This window comes from Petaurus breviceps, unplaced genomic scaffold, assembly GCF_028583685.1.
Source record: "Petaurus breviceps papuanus isolate PSGF00001 unplaced genomic scaffold, PetGlider_PUasm1.0 90977, whole genome shotgun sequence".
Classification (NCBI taxonomy): Eukaryota; Metazoa; Chordata; class Mammalia; order Diprotodontia; family Petauridae; genus Petaurus; species Petaurus breviceps.
Window position 1 is genome coordinate 5,575,933 of NW_027187391.1, and position 17,161 is coordinate 5,593,093.

General features: G+C 39.7%; 1 protein-coding gene and 1 long non-coding RNA gene across 3 annotated transcripts in view; one reads left to right on the forward strand and one right to left on the reverse strand.

Moving 5' to 3' along the window:
- Positions 1-13,103, reverse strand: part of LOC138153028 (uncharacterized) — a 31,561-nt gene extending 18,458 nt beyond the window's left edge. The window contains exon 1 of one of the 2 annotated variants that reach the window (XR_011166275.1): positions 12,155-12,957. This is a non-coding gene — a long non-coding RNA (uncharacterized lncRNA). Of the gene's footprint in view, positions 1-12,154; positions 12,958-13,000 lie in introns of those variants that run through there. The other variant, XR_011166274.1, reaches the window with a different exon arrangement.
- Positions 13,103-15,596, forward strand: CITED2 (Cbp/p300 interacting transactivator with Glu/Asp rich carboxy-terminal domain 2). Its single transcript, XM_069077156.1, has 2 exons — positions 13,103-13,387; positions 13,947-15,596. The coding sequence occupies exon 2, from the start codon at positions 13,955-13,957 to the stop codon at positions 14,693-14,695; it is 741 nt and encodes a 246-aa protein (XP_068933257.1). The 5' UTR covers positions 13,103-13,387; positions 13,947-13,954; the 3' UTR covers positions 14,696-15,596.
- The last annotated feature ends 1,565 nt before the right edge of the window (positions 15,597-17,161 follow it).

The window sequence follows — 17,161 nt, forward strand, 5'->3', positions numbered from 1 at the left end:
TAAATCCAAAGACACCAAATATTAAGGAAAAGATTCCTTGTAAACTACTAGGAACCAAGAGAACATTGTATACAGTAACAGCAATATTGTTCAAAGAGTAATTGCAAATGACTAAGCTATTCTGAGTAATATGAATATTTTAATCAGCTACAAAGGATTTGTGAAGGAAAATGCTGTCTATCTCCAGAGAAGAACTGATATATATGAAAATATGTACTATGTGGTTATATATATATATATATCAAGTATTAGTCTTCTCTTTTGTAGAGTTGGCAGGGAAAGGGAGACTTGAAACTCAAAATGTAACAAAAAATAAATTGTGTGTGTGTGTGTGTGTGTGTAACTGCTAGGAAAATTGGAAAGCATTTGAGGCAGAATTAACTTTAGATTAGCATCTCATACCATATACCACAATAAGCTCCAAATAGATTGTTGTTGTTGTTCAGTCTTGTCTTCGTGACCCCATTTGGGGTTTTCTTGGCAAGGATACTAGAATAGTTTGCTATTTCCTTCTCCAAATAGATAGTTGATCTAAATATAAGATGTCATATCATAAACAAATTAGAGAATTGAAAGAGATATCTTTCACAGCTATGGCTAGGGAAAGAATTCTTACCTAACCAAGGGGTAAACGGGAATCTCAAAAAAAAAGAAAAAGAAAATTTCAATTACCATATAAAATTTAAAAAGTTTTTGCCAAGCAAAATCAATGCAATTAGAATTACAAGGGAGGCAGTTACCTGGGGAAAGTATTTTGTGTGGCAAATAGTCCTGATAAAGGTCTAATTTCCAAGATATATAGGGAATTAATATAAATATATTAGAACAAAATCCATTCACCAAAAGTCAAATGTACAATGGTCATGAATCAGTTTTCAAAAGAAGAGTTACAAGCTATCATCAACCATATGGGGAAAAAAAAATGTTCCAAATCATTAATATAATAATTTAAGAAAAACGCAAATTAAAAGTTTCCATCTTGTTACGATCAGATTGACAAAGATGATAAAAGAGGGAAATGGCAATTGTTGGAAGGGGTTATAGGAGGGCAGAAGGCACTGTAAGTGAAGCTGTAAAATAATTAATACTCAAAGTCCCTAAATAGTATATATACTTTGTCCTAACAATAGTACTTCCAGATATATATTCCCAACATGTCAAAAATAGAAGGAAAGGACTAGTATATACAAATATATCAGTAACAGCACTTTATTTTATAGTAAAGAACTGGAAACAAAATGAGTGCTCATAAGTTGGGGAATGGCTGAGCAAACAGTGGCATATGAAGGTAGTGGAATATAATTGTACCAAAAGAAGTGATTGATATGATGGATCCAGTCACCTAGTTCAAGACATTCACAAACAGAAGAAGAGTAAAATGAGAAGAACCAGGAGAATAATTTATACTATATAATAATGTAAATGAAAACAACTTTGAAGGACTTCAGTGCTCTGAACAATGCAGTGACTAATCACAACTTCACAAGATAGATAGTGAAGCATACCCCAGACTCCATCCTCTGGCAGAAAAGTGATGGACTAAATTTACAGAAACATGCATTTATCAACATAGTCAATGTATTGTGTTGATTTATTTTGCCTGGCTACAATATTATAAGATTATATTTGGAAGAAGAAGGGAAGGGGAGAAGGTAGAAGGTGAAAGAAAATGGTAGATAATGAGAGTGATACAAAAAAAAGGAAAAAGGAGAAAGTATCAACGAAACATTTAAAAATACAAAGAAGAGAGCAGAAAGAAGTTCAGAAAGGAGCACAGACAAACAGGGTAATTTTGTGATCATCATGTTAAATTTAAAATGAAATTTAAAAAGAACTATACCTAACATAATTTCCTATATAATCCTCTTTCCTATTCTTTTTTTTTATTGAGTTCATAACAAAGAAAGAAAAAAGAAAATGGCTGAGGATGGCAAGATTATAAGCATTATTAAATCCTATCTTTTATTAGAAGTCTTCTCCAACCCCTCTTTTTTTTTTTGCTTTTTTTCTTTTTTGGAGGGGGAGAAGGAAGGGCAATTAGGGGCTAAGTGACTTGCCCAAGGTCACACAGCTAATAAGTGTTAAGTTTCTGAGGCGGGACTTGAACTCGGGTCCTCCTGACTACAGGGCAGGTGCTCTATTCACTGTACCACCTAGTCACCCCTATCCCAACCCCTCTTAATCCTAATGCCTTCCCTCTGTTAATTATTTACTACTTATCTTGTATATAGCTTACTTTGTGTATATTTGTTTGCATGTTGTGGTCCCCCCATTAGATTGTAAGCTCCTTGAGGGCAGCAGCTGAATTTTGTGGCTTTTTATATCCCCACAATCCCCGGCACATAGAAATTGCTTAATAGATGTTTCTTGATTGATCATTAAAAATAAAACCAAAGGAAACAAAACAAAATCTATAGTTTAGCATGAGACCAAAGTGAGCAATAGCATCACAAGAGCCTCCACAGATGAAACTGACAGGTAGATAACAAAAAGAAAATGGAACAAAATTGCAAATATTTCCATAATGATGTTTTTGATTATCAATGACAGTGAAACCACAACATTTGTACCTTAATATCTCATTTTCCAGTGAGGAAAATAGAACTGGGGCTTAAAACCAGGAAGAAAAACCGGATCAGATAGAGTATATACTGAAGAAATACATGCTAAAATCAACATAATAGGCCAGTGTGGTACAGCAGTAAATTAATGAATGAACAAATAAATAAGTGAAGACTGGATTTTGTATCTTAAGAGTTGGGTTCAAATCCTGATTCCATGTCTACCTATTTGGTCTTTGGCAAATCACTTTTCTGTCTAGGCCTTAGTCCTATGTCTCAAAATAAGGGAGTTGAATTATGCAGCCTCTAAGGTTCCTTCTGGTTCTTAATCTATTTGATCATATGATCAATTTTGAAATCATCAAGAGATCATTTTACAAGCAATCTCAGGAAAGGGAAGATACCAGAAAAAGAAAAAAGAAAAAAAGGCAAAAACTAAATTATTACCCAGCAAAAAAGCAATCCAGGAAGAATAAAAAAAAATAATGATTTCTGTGCTTACTTTCTCATCTTTATAAAAATTATTGTGAGGATGGTATATTCATGTAATATTTGTATCCTTGATGAAATTGAGAAAAAGGAACAGGAAGAGTTTTGCAAACAATTTCCTACATAGCAGACCACATCTTTACAGACATTCAGTTGACTGAAGGGTTCAGAGAATACAATAACCTGCAGTGTTTATTGTTTGTTGGTTACAAAAAAGCATTTGACTCAGTAGAGCCTTAATGGCTCTCCTCCAACAAGGAGTCTCTTATGCACATGTAGAGAAATACAAAACTCCTTAATAAATGAAACCACAGAGATAACTGTTCAACAGGCCCTCTGATTATTAACTTCAAGTAGAACTTAAGTCAGGGAAGCATCTGCTCAGCAAAGGTTTTCACCACTGTTACGGAGGATGTTCTGTTCAAGATCCAGATGAAAGAGATTCCTTATAGATGGTCATAAGGTCCTCCAGATGCTCCTGTTTATAGATAATATTGTTCTGATTGTATCTAGCCCTAGAAAATTATGTATTCCTAAATGAGATATATAATTGTTCAAAAGAAGTCAACTCCCCTCCCCCCCCCCAAATTTTTTTTTGGTCTAGACCCATGATTTTTTCCATCTGGGGAACTCGGTGTAGAAACTCCCTCCAGTGAGACAGACCAGCTACAATTCTATAAGTTACACCCTTACAAAACTCTCTGGAACACTAGGAGATTATATAACTTTTTTCTAGGGTCACACAGATAATACATGTCAGAGATAGGCCTCAAAACTAGGTATTCTTTACTCTGAGGCCCACCCTCCATCTACTATGCCACCCTATATCCTACAGGGAAAAATAATAGATGAAAAACTCCCTTTATTGAGACTTTAACATACAATTAGATGAATAATCAGCTGAGTTAGTACCTGAGTAAATATTTCTGGAACAGCAGCACAGATAGAAAATGAGCTGGACCAAGACCTGAAGAGCAGGAAAATTGCCAGATTGAGTGGGGAAAATTTTTCAGTGCTTTCAAATGTGATACTATTTGTAACAGGACTTAGTACAATACCTGGCATATAGCATGCACTATATAAATGCTTATTCCCTTCCCTTTCAATGAGTCCAAGCTGCTCCTTGCAAAAAGTTCTGTATTTTCAATGCAGATGTTACCCTAGAGATACTAGGTGGTTTGTTAATCTTGCACCACCACAATCCCCAAAGAATCTAAATTCTGGAGGCCCCAAAGGACAATGGAAAAATATATGATATGTGAAAAGAGGCAGTGGCAGAAGAGATATCATTCAGGAAATGCATGATCAGAAAAGGAGTTGGTCATGTAGTGGAAAAGAGGAAAAACAGATAGCCAAAGTACTGTACTGTTACTCAGGAAATGTAGAAAGATCTCAAGCAAACTCTGTGGAGGATCTATGGGAGAGAATAGACAAGAATCCCACAGGATGAGGAGTCAGTCTAGACTAGGTTGCAAATTGAATCTATGGAGGATATACCCATGTCTAAGCTGTTCTGGCTCCAAGAGAATATTTAAGTATGCAAAACTGAGGTCAACAATATGGCAACAAAATTTTTTATAACAAGAAAAGGTTTTGAGGGAGACTTTAATGGGAAAAGAGAAATAGCTTCCTGATATTTGAGAAAAAAACTTTTTAAAAAACTCTACAGGATAACCAAGGGCATTCACTGATTCAACCAACAGCCATTTTAAAGTGCCTACTTTTTTTTTCAAGGGAATGGGGAAGATACAAAAATAACTAAATAATACTCTATGTCCTCAAAATACATTTAAATCATTAATTAGGCCTCCACTTCAAATTCTTTGTACACAGATAATATAAAGTGATAGTCTAATACTAGTAACTCACAATTATTAAGCACTTTAAAGTCTATAAAACACCTTCCTAGAAACAATCCTTCAAGGTAGCTAGTAGAAGTGCTGTTATTATCCCTCTTTTATGGATAAGGAAACTAAGGCAGCATGATGTAGTAGAAAGAGTACTGGATTTGGAGTAAAGAGAGACCTAATTTAGACACCTGCCTGACAATTCTAGGTATGGGACAATGCAAGTTACTTAGCTTTCTGGGTCTCAGTTTTTCTCTTCTGCTAAAAAAAACAGTATATACATATATATGCACATATATATGTATATATATGCATATATATAATGTACACATAAACACCAATAGTAGCTATTTTGTGACATTATCATTAGAATCAAATGAGGTAATGTATTTGTAATGCCTTACAACTCTTAATGTGCTATATAAATCAGTCAAAATCATTTATTAAGTATTTCTATGCACTAGAGACTGTGCTAAATCCTCAGGATACAAAGGAAGATAAAAATAAGGTCCCTGCCTTTCAAGAGTTTACATTCTAATAGGGGAAACAACACACAAACAACTACATGGATACATGATATGTACAAAGGTAGTATGTAAGAAGGTAAGCTTAGAAGGAAGACCTAGAAGTGAGACCTGGAAAGGTCTCCTGCAGAAAGTGGGACTTGAGTTGAGTCAAGAAAGGCAGGAAATTGAGTAGGTGAGAGGAGAAGGAAGAGCATTCCAGGCATGGGCGGACAGTCACCAAAAAGGCTAGGAGTTTGGAAATGGACTATCATGTTTGAGCGACAGCTGTAATAAAGGAGGGCAGTCCAGTTTAAGAAGACTAGAAAGATAGGAAGGGGAAAAGTTCTGAATAGCCTTACATGCCAACCAGAGTAATTTGTATTTGGTCCTTTAAAGAACAAGAAACTACTGGAGTCATTGAGTAGGGTGATGGCATATTCAGACCTGTACTTTAGGAAAACACTCTGGTAGCTGAGTGGAGAATATATTTAAGTGGGGAGAAACAAATCAGCAAGTCTAAGCAGAAGGCAATAGTCCAGGTGTAAGTTGGTGAGAAGCTGCTCCAATATGGTGGCTATATGAATAAAGAGAAGGGGAGGTATATGGGAGATGTTGTAAAGGGAGAAATGAAAAGACTGAGAACAGATTGGATTTGTGGAATGAACATGTAAGATAAACACACATACACACCCAAGAGGAATGAGAAGATTGGCAAAAGAATGGATATGTAGAGTGAGCATAAGAGAGAAGATGAGGATGAAATCAGGTTGGGAGCCTGTGTGACTGGGAAGATGGCAGTGTCCTCAACAACAGGAAAATTCATAAGACAGAAGAGCTTGGGGGCAAAAATAATGAGTTAATATCCGTTGTTGTTGTTGTTGTTATTAATTAATGATTTGTCCAAGTTCAGAACAGCTAGTAAGCATAGGGGTAGGGATTTGAACTCAGGTTCCCACCTCTAGATACAATGTTCATAACTGGAATGTACTTGTGTACTATACAAGTAGTACACAAAGTTGAAATACATAAGAAAGCTACAGAATGGGGGTGGCTAGGTGGTGCTGTGAATAGAGCACCAGCCCTGGAGTCAGGAGGCCCTGAGTTCAAATCTGACCTCAGACACTTAATACTTATCAGTTGTGTGACCTTGAGCAAGTCACTTAACCCCAACTGCCCTGCCTTCGCCCTTCCAAAAAGCAAAAACAAACAAAAAAAAGGAAAGCTGTAGAATGTTTCCAAGTACCCTGAAGTCCTATTCCTGATGCATACTAGCCGTGTGATCCTAGACAAGTCACTTAACCCATCAATGTCCTGGGCAATTCTCTAAGGCCATAAATTGTAGAACATTTGCTGATTTGCACTGGTGAAGGGAGTTTTCTCACCAGAGAATTCCCTATACCAATGAAATCACAGTCCTGACCAAAAATTAAAATAAAACCTTAAAAAAAGTATGTACACATACATACATACATACATATATACATATGTATATATAATTGAAAATAATAAACCTACAAATAAAATATTTTCTACAATTCACACTATTAATTTAGATCTACTTTTCTTCCTCTTCTCTGCCACTAATAATGCCTTACTATACTAGTAATAATCTTCTTTTCTAATAATAATCTTCTTTTCTATTCTATTAAGTCATTGTAATAAAAATGTTAGAGCTATAGGAGATCTTGGGAATGATCTTGATTAGCTCACCTATTTACAGATGAGAAAATCAAGATCAGAACTGTTGTCACACTCCTGAGGCACAAACCAAGTTAGGTACAGAACAAGGTCTAAAACTGTCTCCTTACTTGAAATTCAGTGTTCTTTACATTACATCAATCTGACTTCTAAAGGCAAGTCTTAGGCCTCTTTGATTAGTGTACTCCAATATTCAACAGCCATTATAATTAAGAACTTATTCATGGGTTCTTTCCTATAAGCCTCAGTTTCCCCATCTGTTAAATAAATGAGAGTGGCATTGAACTAGAAGTCCTCTAGCATTCTATGACTGTGATTTTATGTCTAATATAAATTTCTTTATGCAGTTTAAATCCTTTCTATTAGGGCCTCACTAGTGATAGAAAACAGCTGGGAAAGGTCCACCTCATTATAATTATTTGTATATTTGAGCACATTTATTAAGTCAACCCTCAGCTTTTTCTTCTCTGGATAAAACAACCCTCATAAGCACTATTTTTCCCCCTTTAAAATGTATTTTCTAGTCTTTTTTAATGTAACCTCTTCAGTTTCTCTCAACCTTGTTAAAATGTGAAGTCCAGGAGTGGACAGGAGTGTAGCAAAAGGATTACTTCCAGCTTTATCATGTGGTACTCCTATTAATAAACTACAGTGTTTGCCTTTTTAAATAACAACATTCCATTGCTGACTCCTAGTCAATGGGCAGTCCACTCTGACCCTCAAACTACTTTAAGGATATATTTGTATTACCTAACTAGCATCTCCCCATCTAATACTTGCCTAAGTGTGTTTTGGGTGCCTAAAGGGACCCTCCAGTTTTCCCAAATGAATTTCACCAATTTTTATGGACTATTTTTCTAGTTAATTGAGGTCCCTGTTCTTGTTCTGTCCCCCAAACACTAGTAAATTACAAATTTGATGAGAATATTTCCTATTTCCACATCAAAGTTGATAAAAATATAAAATAGTTTTCAAATACTCAATTATATCTGTAATCTAATACTAAAAAAAAGTACCTTGTGCCTAAAATGCCTAATTACTACACCTGAGATTCATTCATACATTTTCATCCCTTTTTCCACCCCTTGAATTGTAAATTTCACGAAGAGAGGGAACCATGATTTAATTAGCATTTTATTTCCCCATGCCTAAGAGAAAAATGCTTTCTACATAGTAGGTGTTTGTTAAATCTACCAATCAGCAAGCATTTACCAAGCCCTTAACTGGGTGACAGGCAGTGGACTAGGACTTGCATAAAAAGACAGGCAAAATAATGCCTGCTGGTCAAGAAGCTTACATTTTAGTGGGGGACCACAACATGTATAGGAGATCTCAAAGGGAGAGGAAAGTCTGAAGGCTGGACCTGAGAAGCCTTTCAGGAAGTGATATATAGATCTGGGCTCCTTACCAGATAAGGCAAAAACTGGCCTATCAGAACCTAGGGACCTGGGACAAACTTCAAGTTTCCAGTGGGGAGGGGGTGGTCCCAATATCATCTGTGTGGCTAGAGTGGGACAGGAAAGTTAGGAAGAAATAATCTGGGCTTCAGGGAGCTAGGGGGGAAAATGACAAACACAAATTACTCTAACAGCTGACATTGACATAGTACTGAGGTTCAGTGGAAAAGTGCTGAGATCTTAGCCAGAGGATATGTGTTCTGATCTGTTTTTACTGCTTGTGTGACCCTGGACAAGTCTCTTAACCTCCCTTGGCCTGTTTTAAGTCATCTGTAAAATGAGGGAGTTGTTGGACTAAATAAACCCTGAGGTTCTTTCCAGCTCTAAACTGCATCTACAAAGCATTCTATTTACATGGCCTTATTTAAGGCTCACAACAGCACTGTGAGGTAAGTATACTAGGTATTAACTATCCTCATTTTACAGGTGAGGAAACTGAGTCTCAGGAAGAATAACTGATTGGTCTATGGTCAAGAAATTAACAAGTGTTTAGTGGGGATTTGAACTCTGTCCCCTTTTTTTCCCCAATATGCTATGATACCTTGAAGTGATTAAAAATTAAAAACTGAAGGATAGATAGAAATAAAGCATTAGAAGCACAGCATAGGGGCAGGTTATTTCTGACTAGGGAGTGGGGAGTTAATGGGATCATGGGATGTAGAACTGGAAAGGACCTGGCTAATTCTGAAGCTTAGGAAACAGGCCACGGGAAATTCAGTGATGTTGCTAAGGTCACACAGGCAGTAAAAAGTGCAGAGCAGGAATTAAAACTCAGGGCTTCAGACCCCAAATCCAGTATTTGAGATGAGGCTTAGTAGAGGAGGGTTCTCTTGAGCTTGATCTTGAATACTGAGTAAGATTTCTACAGGTGGACATGGGAGTGGACTGAGAAGGGGGAAGTCATTCCAAGAGGAGGAAATAAATGCAAATATAAGGGGTATATTTCTCCCAGATTTACACTATACTAAGCATCTCCACACTTTGTGAATAATCCCTAATAAGGTAATCTCTGAGTTTACAGTGTTTGGTACTTTAGACTCCATTGTAAACCACCTGACCACAGATGAAATTTTTAGCAATAAATGTTTTACCTAATTAGCTAGCCCACACCAACTAATAGGCCAATAGTGTCTAACCACCTGCCTCCTGCAACCATTGTATAAGTGACTGCCACCAGGTGTCATGCTAACAGGGTTGGATCAATTAGTAATTGTAATTGGAGTCAAATGCAATTAATTCTATAATTAAATCCATGTGGCCTGCATACATATGGATTTCTGATCATGTGGTCCATTACTGAAAAACTTCTGGTCTAAAGCAAAGATCAGGAACTGTTGCCCCAATCTTGGGATCCTGCCCAGTTAAGGTGGCCAAGTGGCCCAGGAAGAACACAGTAACATCTTTCACTCTTCACCTCCTGCCAACACAGACCCAGTTGCAAGGTTACAATAAGAGGAAAAAGAGGGGGATGGAATCTCTTGTTTTTCTTCTACTAGCCCCCAAAGTAGGGGCACATTCTGAATTCTGTCCCTTATGTACCAATTGAACTATAAGGTAAGAGTGAAGTATCTCTAACCCTGGAGTGGCATAGAAGAGAATTACCCTTCATATCAAAGGTGCCTGACCAGTGTTTGTAAACCATCTTCACCTTCACTGATTACATTTCATAAGAGAATAATAGGGCATTGTACAGGCAGTGGTACAATACTGTCTTGTATAAGCTGTTCTCCATTTCCACTAAGTACAGGACAAGGGAATATCCATAATCATAACATATTTATAAAGTACTTTCTTATTAAAGAGGGTATTCCAGGTGAGGATTTAGAATCTGAGCACCTGCACTGGAATCCTTACTGCCACTTACTAGATATGTGACCTGAAGCAAGACATCCAACTCTCTGTGCCTCTACTGTACAATAAGGACCTTGAATTTGATGAGTTCTAAGGGCCCTTCCAGCTTTAATCTATAATCCTAGGAACCAATCTTAATATGACTTAATTGTGAATTTAGAGTTCTCCTCTATCCTCCTCCAAAAAAATAAAATCTACTGTGGAGGATGTTATTTTGAGTCTTTTTATGGACTTAGTACTACACAACACTGCTTGAAATCATAAATATAGAGTTAGAAGAATCTAATCCACCCTCTTCATTTTAAAAGTCAGCAATTGTAGGCGCAAAGAGACTTGCCCAAGGTCACAGAGGTAGCAAGTGGCTGAGCCGGGACTCAAACCCAGGTACTTTGTCTCCTAATCTACCTGCTTTTTCCTGTACAGCACTCACTTAAATGATGGCTAACTCTATTTCTTAAATGCAAAAGGAAAAAATGAGGCTAGACATTCAGAAACATTTCAAGGTGCAGCAAGACAGTGATATATTATTCAGAGCCTTGTAGGATCTTTGCGGATATGTTTAATAATAGGAGAGAGCAATATTTTGGAGAGCTGATTTTAGATACACTTCTGCCTGGAAGCTGTGAAATGGACTAAATAATCCCTTGAGGTCTATTCCAGGCCTCTGATTCTATAATTGCACATCCATTAACCATAGGTTAATGGGGAGGGTGGACAGGAGAGGGGAAACTGTTGCATATAGTAATGCCACGAGTTCTCTAGGTCAGAATCCAAAAAGAATATTTCCGAGTGTTTCAAGTCTTGCCTACATAGAGATGAGATGCTATGGAAAGAATCGATAACAATGTTCAAAAACGTTGTTGGATGCAGACCGTGTGGTAATGGGTGGAAGTACATTCCAATTAGCTATCTTTTGCAAATTCCTGAAAAGGGAAATTTATCAGTATTTCCAGTTCTCATGAAATAAGGGCTTTAAAAAAAAGTCTTGCGAGCAAAGACCAAAACAACACCAACAAACCAACCCTCCCCCTGCATTCACAGCAGGAAGTCCTCAATGGCTATTGAGCTCCAAAGGAATAACTCTGCTCATAAGTCCTCATCCAACGTGCTAAGATTTTTACTAGATACAAGGCACAGGGGCGGGTAATTATTGTGCTTGAGAACCACTCAGCTTCCTTGTGTGAGAAAAAGAGAGAGAAAGATCTGACCAGCTAGTACTACTGGTATTAGGGGTTTTATTTGCACGTCAGTGAGCCAAATGGGCAAAGAGGCGAGTTGTGCAGCGTTCTGCGGAACAAGGTTATTATTATCATATTGCCTCACTTAACAATTTCACTGAAAAGGAAGAGTCCTAGTAGTGTCTGTAAGCACTGCGCGATATGGGACGTGCTGCTACGTGCCCACCTCCAGAACTACTTTATTTACAAAGCGATTACCATGTTATCTATTTGTTTTCCTTTTCCAGCAACTGCAGCGTTAGTCAGCCCTTGCATTTCTTAATTACAAACCCGTTCGCTTCTAAATCAGCCCCAAACCGTCAGGCTAAAGCCTGGAGGGAGGCAGTGCAAGTTTGCACACACCCCCACCTCCCGGATCAAGGGCAACAGCAGAAGAAACTGTGTATGTGCAAAAAGGTGGATCTGGGGACGAGGATCGCTGAGTTTGTTTACAGAGCAGAGACGCCTCAGCTCGGATGCCAAAGCTACCAAGAGCAGCAAACGCAAACTTAGCAAAAGCACACGTACCACGGGAGGAACTGAGAGTGACACTGAAAGCGCGGATCGGATCTCCTGGGTTGTGTGCGAGAGGGGAGTCCGGCTGGCGGAGCCCCGTTTACATGCCTGCCTAGCCGCAGTTGGTCCACCTGCAACAGCTGCTGCTTTTCCTTCTCTCCCTTCCCCCACTCCACCACCTCCCTGCCCTTGAAAGCAAATAGGGGGAAAAGAAAAGAAAAAAAAAAGGGTCTAGCCAGAACACAGTTCCCCAGTAACACAAAGCAAGCCCCGGGAAAGGCTTCTTGGGGGTGTGGGCATTCTTCTGCCAGGCGCTTTCAAAGGCACTTGGAGGAGCGCAGCCATTCTTCGAGCCGCTGAGAGAACCAAGGAGGAGAGAGCCAGGGCAAGGTTGCAGAACTGCATCCCGGAGGGAGGAAAGGTGGGGGCGGTGGAGTTACCCCCCCTCCCTTTTTATCCTGTAGGTGGCATTCCCGAGGTACTAGGTGAGGAAGAGCTAGGAAGGTGGCCAAGAGCTAGGTAGTGGCGTCTGGGGAGGTAACAGCTGTAGAAACCCCCCAACTCCCCACCCCTAGGGCTCTGGGGGGGTTGGAGAGGGGGTTGGGTGCGCCCTGTCCCTTAGCTATCTCTCCGGGGCAGGCTCTCAGTTTCCCGGGCTGCGAGTCTCGGGGTGCATTATTCTCCGTGCGGGAGGGGCAAGCGCAAAAGGAGGCTTGGGGTAGGGGAGTGCAGGCGTGGGGGGGAGGACAGAAGGGCATCCCCCTTTCATTTGCAGCCGGGGCGCACCGTTCCGCAGGCGGGGCCCCTAGCCAGCAGCATCCCCCACACGTGCCGCCCTGCAGTGGGGGACTGGACTACCTGGATCCCTTCCAGTTGAGTCTGCGCCGGGCCAGCCTAAACTCCAGGTTTTCGTTTTGATTGCCTGTGAGGCTTTTGCTCCTCCCTTCCTGAAATCCTATATTAACTGTGGCCAAAGCTGTAAGAAACATAGCTCATTGTTGGCAAATGCCGATGAGCCTCGCTGAGGAGTAAGGGGAAGGGAAGGGGGAAAATAAAAGAGAAAGGGTCTTGGGTCTTCAGGCGAAGCAGCAACCACAGCAGCAACAGCAACAAGACGACAGCAATAGTATCACGTAACCGACCTCGGAGGAAACCAGGAAAATACTCTATATGCTGCTGGGCGGTTTTTAAACTGAGCGATTTTACCAACAACCTTCCGAGCAGAAAGAGCAAAGACCGGAGAAGGTAAGTGTTGCCGGCAAATCTGCAACTTGCAGGGTTTGCCTTCAGCAAGAGTAGTAGACTGTGCAAAGGAAATAACAGGATGGGTATGGTGGATTTCATTCTAAAAGTTCTTGTGGCGGGGTTCAAGGAGACTTCCTTTATTAACCTCCTCTGGGGTGTCGCCTTTCGTCCCCCCACTGCCCTGTTTTTGCTTTTTGTTTTGTTTTTGTGGGAGATTAGCCTTCCTCCTCTCCTGTTTGGTGCATTTTGGGGGGAATTTTTGGGGGGCATCACTGGGCTCTATTCCCAGCAGCGAAACGGATGATTTCTGCAGTGTGGGGCACTTTTCTGGGTGGCAGATCTGCAGGAGTTAGGAAGTGGGGCGTATGGGGCAGGAGAGGCGGCGGCAGCGGCAGGCGATTGCTCTGCGGACTTGCAACCCTTTGGTTCAGTGTGCCGAGGGCGGCTGCGAGCTCTGTTTGGGGGCAGAAGCAGGGAAGCAAGGGAGCAGGGTTTGCAAGCTGGAGACACGTGTGGTGGGGATTTATATATCTTCTCTGCATTTTTTTTAAACTTTCAGGGTTGGAAATGGCTGACCACATGATGGCCATGAACCACGGGCGCTTCCCCGATGGCACCAACGGGCTGCATCACCACCCTGCTCATCGGATGGGAATGGGTCAGTTTCCAAGCCCCCATCACCACCACCAGCAACAACAACAACACGCCTTCAATGCCTTAATGGGCGAACATATACACTACGGCGCTGGGAATATGAATGCCACTAGCGGGATCAGACATGCCATGGGGCCAGGGACTGTGAATGGAGGGCACCCCCCCAGCACTATGCCCCCCACCGCCAGATTTAACAACTCCCAGTTCATGGGGCCCCCAGTCGCCAGCCAGGGAGGCTCCTTACCGGCTAGCATGCAGCTGCAGAAGCTAAACAACCAGTATTTCAACCATCACCCATATCCCCACAACCACTATATGCCGGATTTGCACCCTGCAAGCCACCAGATGAACGGGACGAACCAGCATTTCAGAGATTGCAACCCAAAGCACAGCAACAGCAGCGGCAACAGCGGCGGTAGCAGCAGCAACAGCAGCAGCAACATGCCTTCCTCGGTTCCCCACGTCCCTGCTGCGATGCTGCCTCCCAATGTCATAGACACTGACTTCATAGACGAGGAAGTGCTCATGTCCTTAGTGATAGAAATGGGTTTGGACCGCATCAAGGAGCTGCCTGAACTCTGGCTGGGACAAAACGAGTTTGATTTTATGACGGACTTCGTGTGCAAACAGCAGCCTAGCAGAGTGAGCTGCTGACTTAATTTAAACAACAACCACCACCACCACCACCACAACAACAACAACCACAACAACAAAAGAAACAGATCCGACTTTTTCGGTGTGAATTAAAAACATTCCCTTAGACACAGTATCTCGCTTTTCAGGTCTTGAACGGTTTGAGAACTTGGAAAACAGAGTAAACTATAAAACTTGTACAAATTGGTTTAAAAGAAAATTGCTGCCACTTTTTTGTTTTTTGTTTTTCTGTTTTGTTTTTTGTAGCCTTGACATTCACCTCCCTTATGTAGTAGTAATATCTAGCTAACTCGGTCTTTTCTGTTGTTTTTACTCCTTATTTCCTCACTTAATTTCTACAGTGCTCAACTGTTAGATATTAATCTTGGCAAACTGCTTAATCTTGTGGATTTTGTAGATGGTTTCAAATGACTGAACTGCATTCAAATTATGAGTGGAAGGAAAAATTGCATTAGTTGGTTGCATGAACTTTGAAGGGCAGATATTACTGCACAAACGCTGCCATCTCGCTTCATTTTTAACTATGCATTGGAGTACAGACTAATTTTAAAAATATGCTAAACTGGAAGTTTAAACAGATGTGGGCCAAACCATTCTGGATCAGGAAAAGTAATACTGTTACTTTAAAGTCTGCTACCCATCCCCCTCCCCCATATGTACAGACAATAATATGGTGTGGAATGTAGTCAGTGGCAACATTTCACAGATTTTTATTTTGTTTCTGTCTTCAACATTTTTGACACTGTGCTAATAGTTTATTCAGTACATGAAAAAGATACTACTGTGTTGAAAGCTTTTTAGGAAATTTTGACAGTATTTTTGTACAAAACATTTTTTTGAAAAAATACTTGTTAATTTATTCTATTTTAATTTGCCAATGTCAATAAAAAGTTAAGAAATATTTCAGTTTTTCTAGAAGTCATTTACAAAGGGTGGGGATATTTTTCATTTGGATTTTTTGGTTGGTCCTTCATTCTCCCAGTCCCCCTCCTGCTTCCCTCCCCCCCTCCCCCCCAGTGGACCACTTTAACAATAAGCTGTTGATGAGAACAAACATTCCAAAGGAGAAATTACTGGGCACCAATGCAGGTCATGGTGAGCTTAAGGGACCTGGAGGGGGAGGGAGGGTGCAGGATTTAACCAGAACTGGCATCACACCACATTGTTATCATTGGAACATTAGTGTGGGTTAATCCCAAACTGCAAAGTTGTCAGAGCAACTTTTTTTTTTTCCATTTGCCAACACATTCAAAGGTAACCCAGAATTAAGCCTGCACGATTTATTAAATTTTAATCTCACACTATTTCTTTACACCTAGATTTGGTTTCTCTTTTTATATTTATTTTTAAACTCAACCAGGGTGTTTGATCAATAACACTTTGGAGTGATGTGTAGAGGAAGGTATAACAAATACATTTCTCTTTAGTGACAAAACTAGGCTTTCTCCATAAAAATTAGAGGAGCACATATTTTCTAGCTTCATATTAGAAAGGACTTAAGATAGGTTTGTAGTCCTTGGTCCCCCTCCCCACAAAAAAAAAAAACCTTCACTTTTTGGATCATCTTCCTTGTTCTGCTAATGACACTTAAAATTTTCACTTCATCAGGTTCGATTCAAAAGTAATTATATTCTATCACTGTCCCATATACATCCCCAATGAGTCTACCCCCTCTTTTTTTTTTCTTCACTATTTGGTATTTCTTCTAAACTTCTATGCTTTGAGTTCCAAGTAATTGAAGTTTTATTTAGGTGTGTAATGAAAGAAGAATATAATCATATTACATGGGCTTCGGATTTTATCTTGTAAAAAAGAAATTGGGGAAAAGGTAATATTGTTACTATCTCAAATTATCCCAGATGGTTGGGAAAAGAATTTTGCTTTGTTTTCCTTTTAATGTTTCCATGACTTGTGTTTATAAAATCACACCTAAATTCACCAAAGGATATAGATTTTTCTTTTTACTTAACCTTATAGAAAGTGGTAAAGCCTAGGGAAAACCATACTAGTAAAATTTTAAAAGTAGGATTTAGTCTGTTTAACAGGATAGATTCTTCAATCCCCAAGTCAACTTTTTAAGACTACTTGGGGGTGGGGATGGAAGTAGGGAGGTGTTGGTGAAGTGTTATATTACAATGTGTCTAGCATCAAAACCCATTTAACTTAAAATTTGTATCAACTCCAACAAATTACAATTCTAGGTCTGGACATAATTCATTACGTGACATCCTATGGTAAAGCCATAGAACTTCATTGCTAAGGTTGGGTATATAAGGTTAAGACACACATTCCATTGAATTTTTTTTATACTTGCAGTTGATGCTTCCTCATTAAAAACTCAGTTCTACATTACCCATTTCTTTTGAGTATTCTGTGATGTGCAAATCGCATTTTTGCCCCCCCCCCAAGTCATCAGTATCTGCTGATCCAGATTTTTCTACTTTAATAAATAGTTAAACTCAAGTT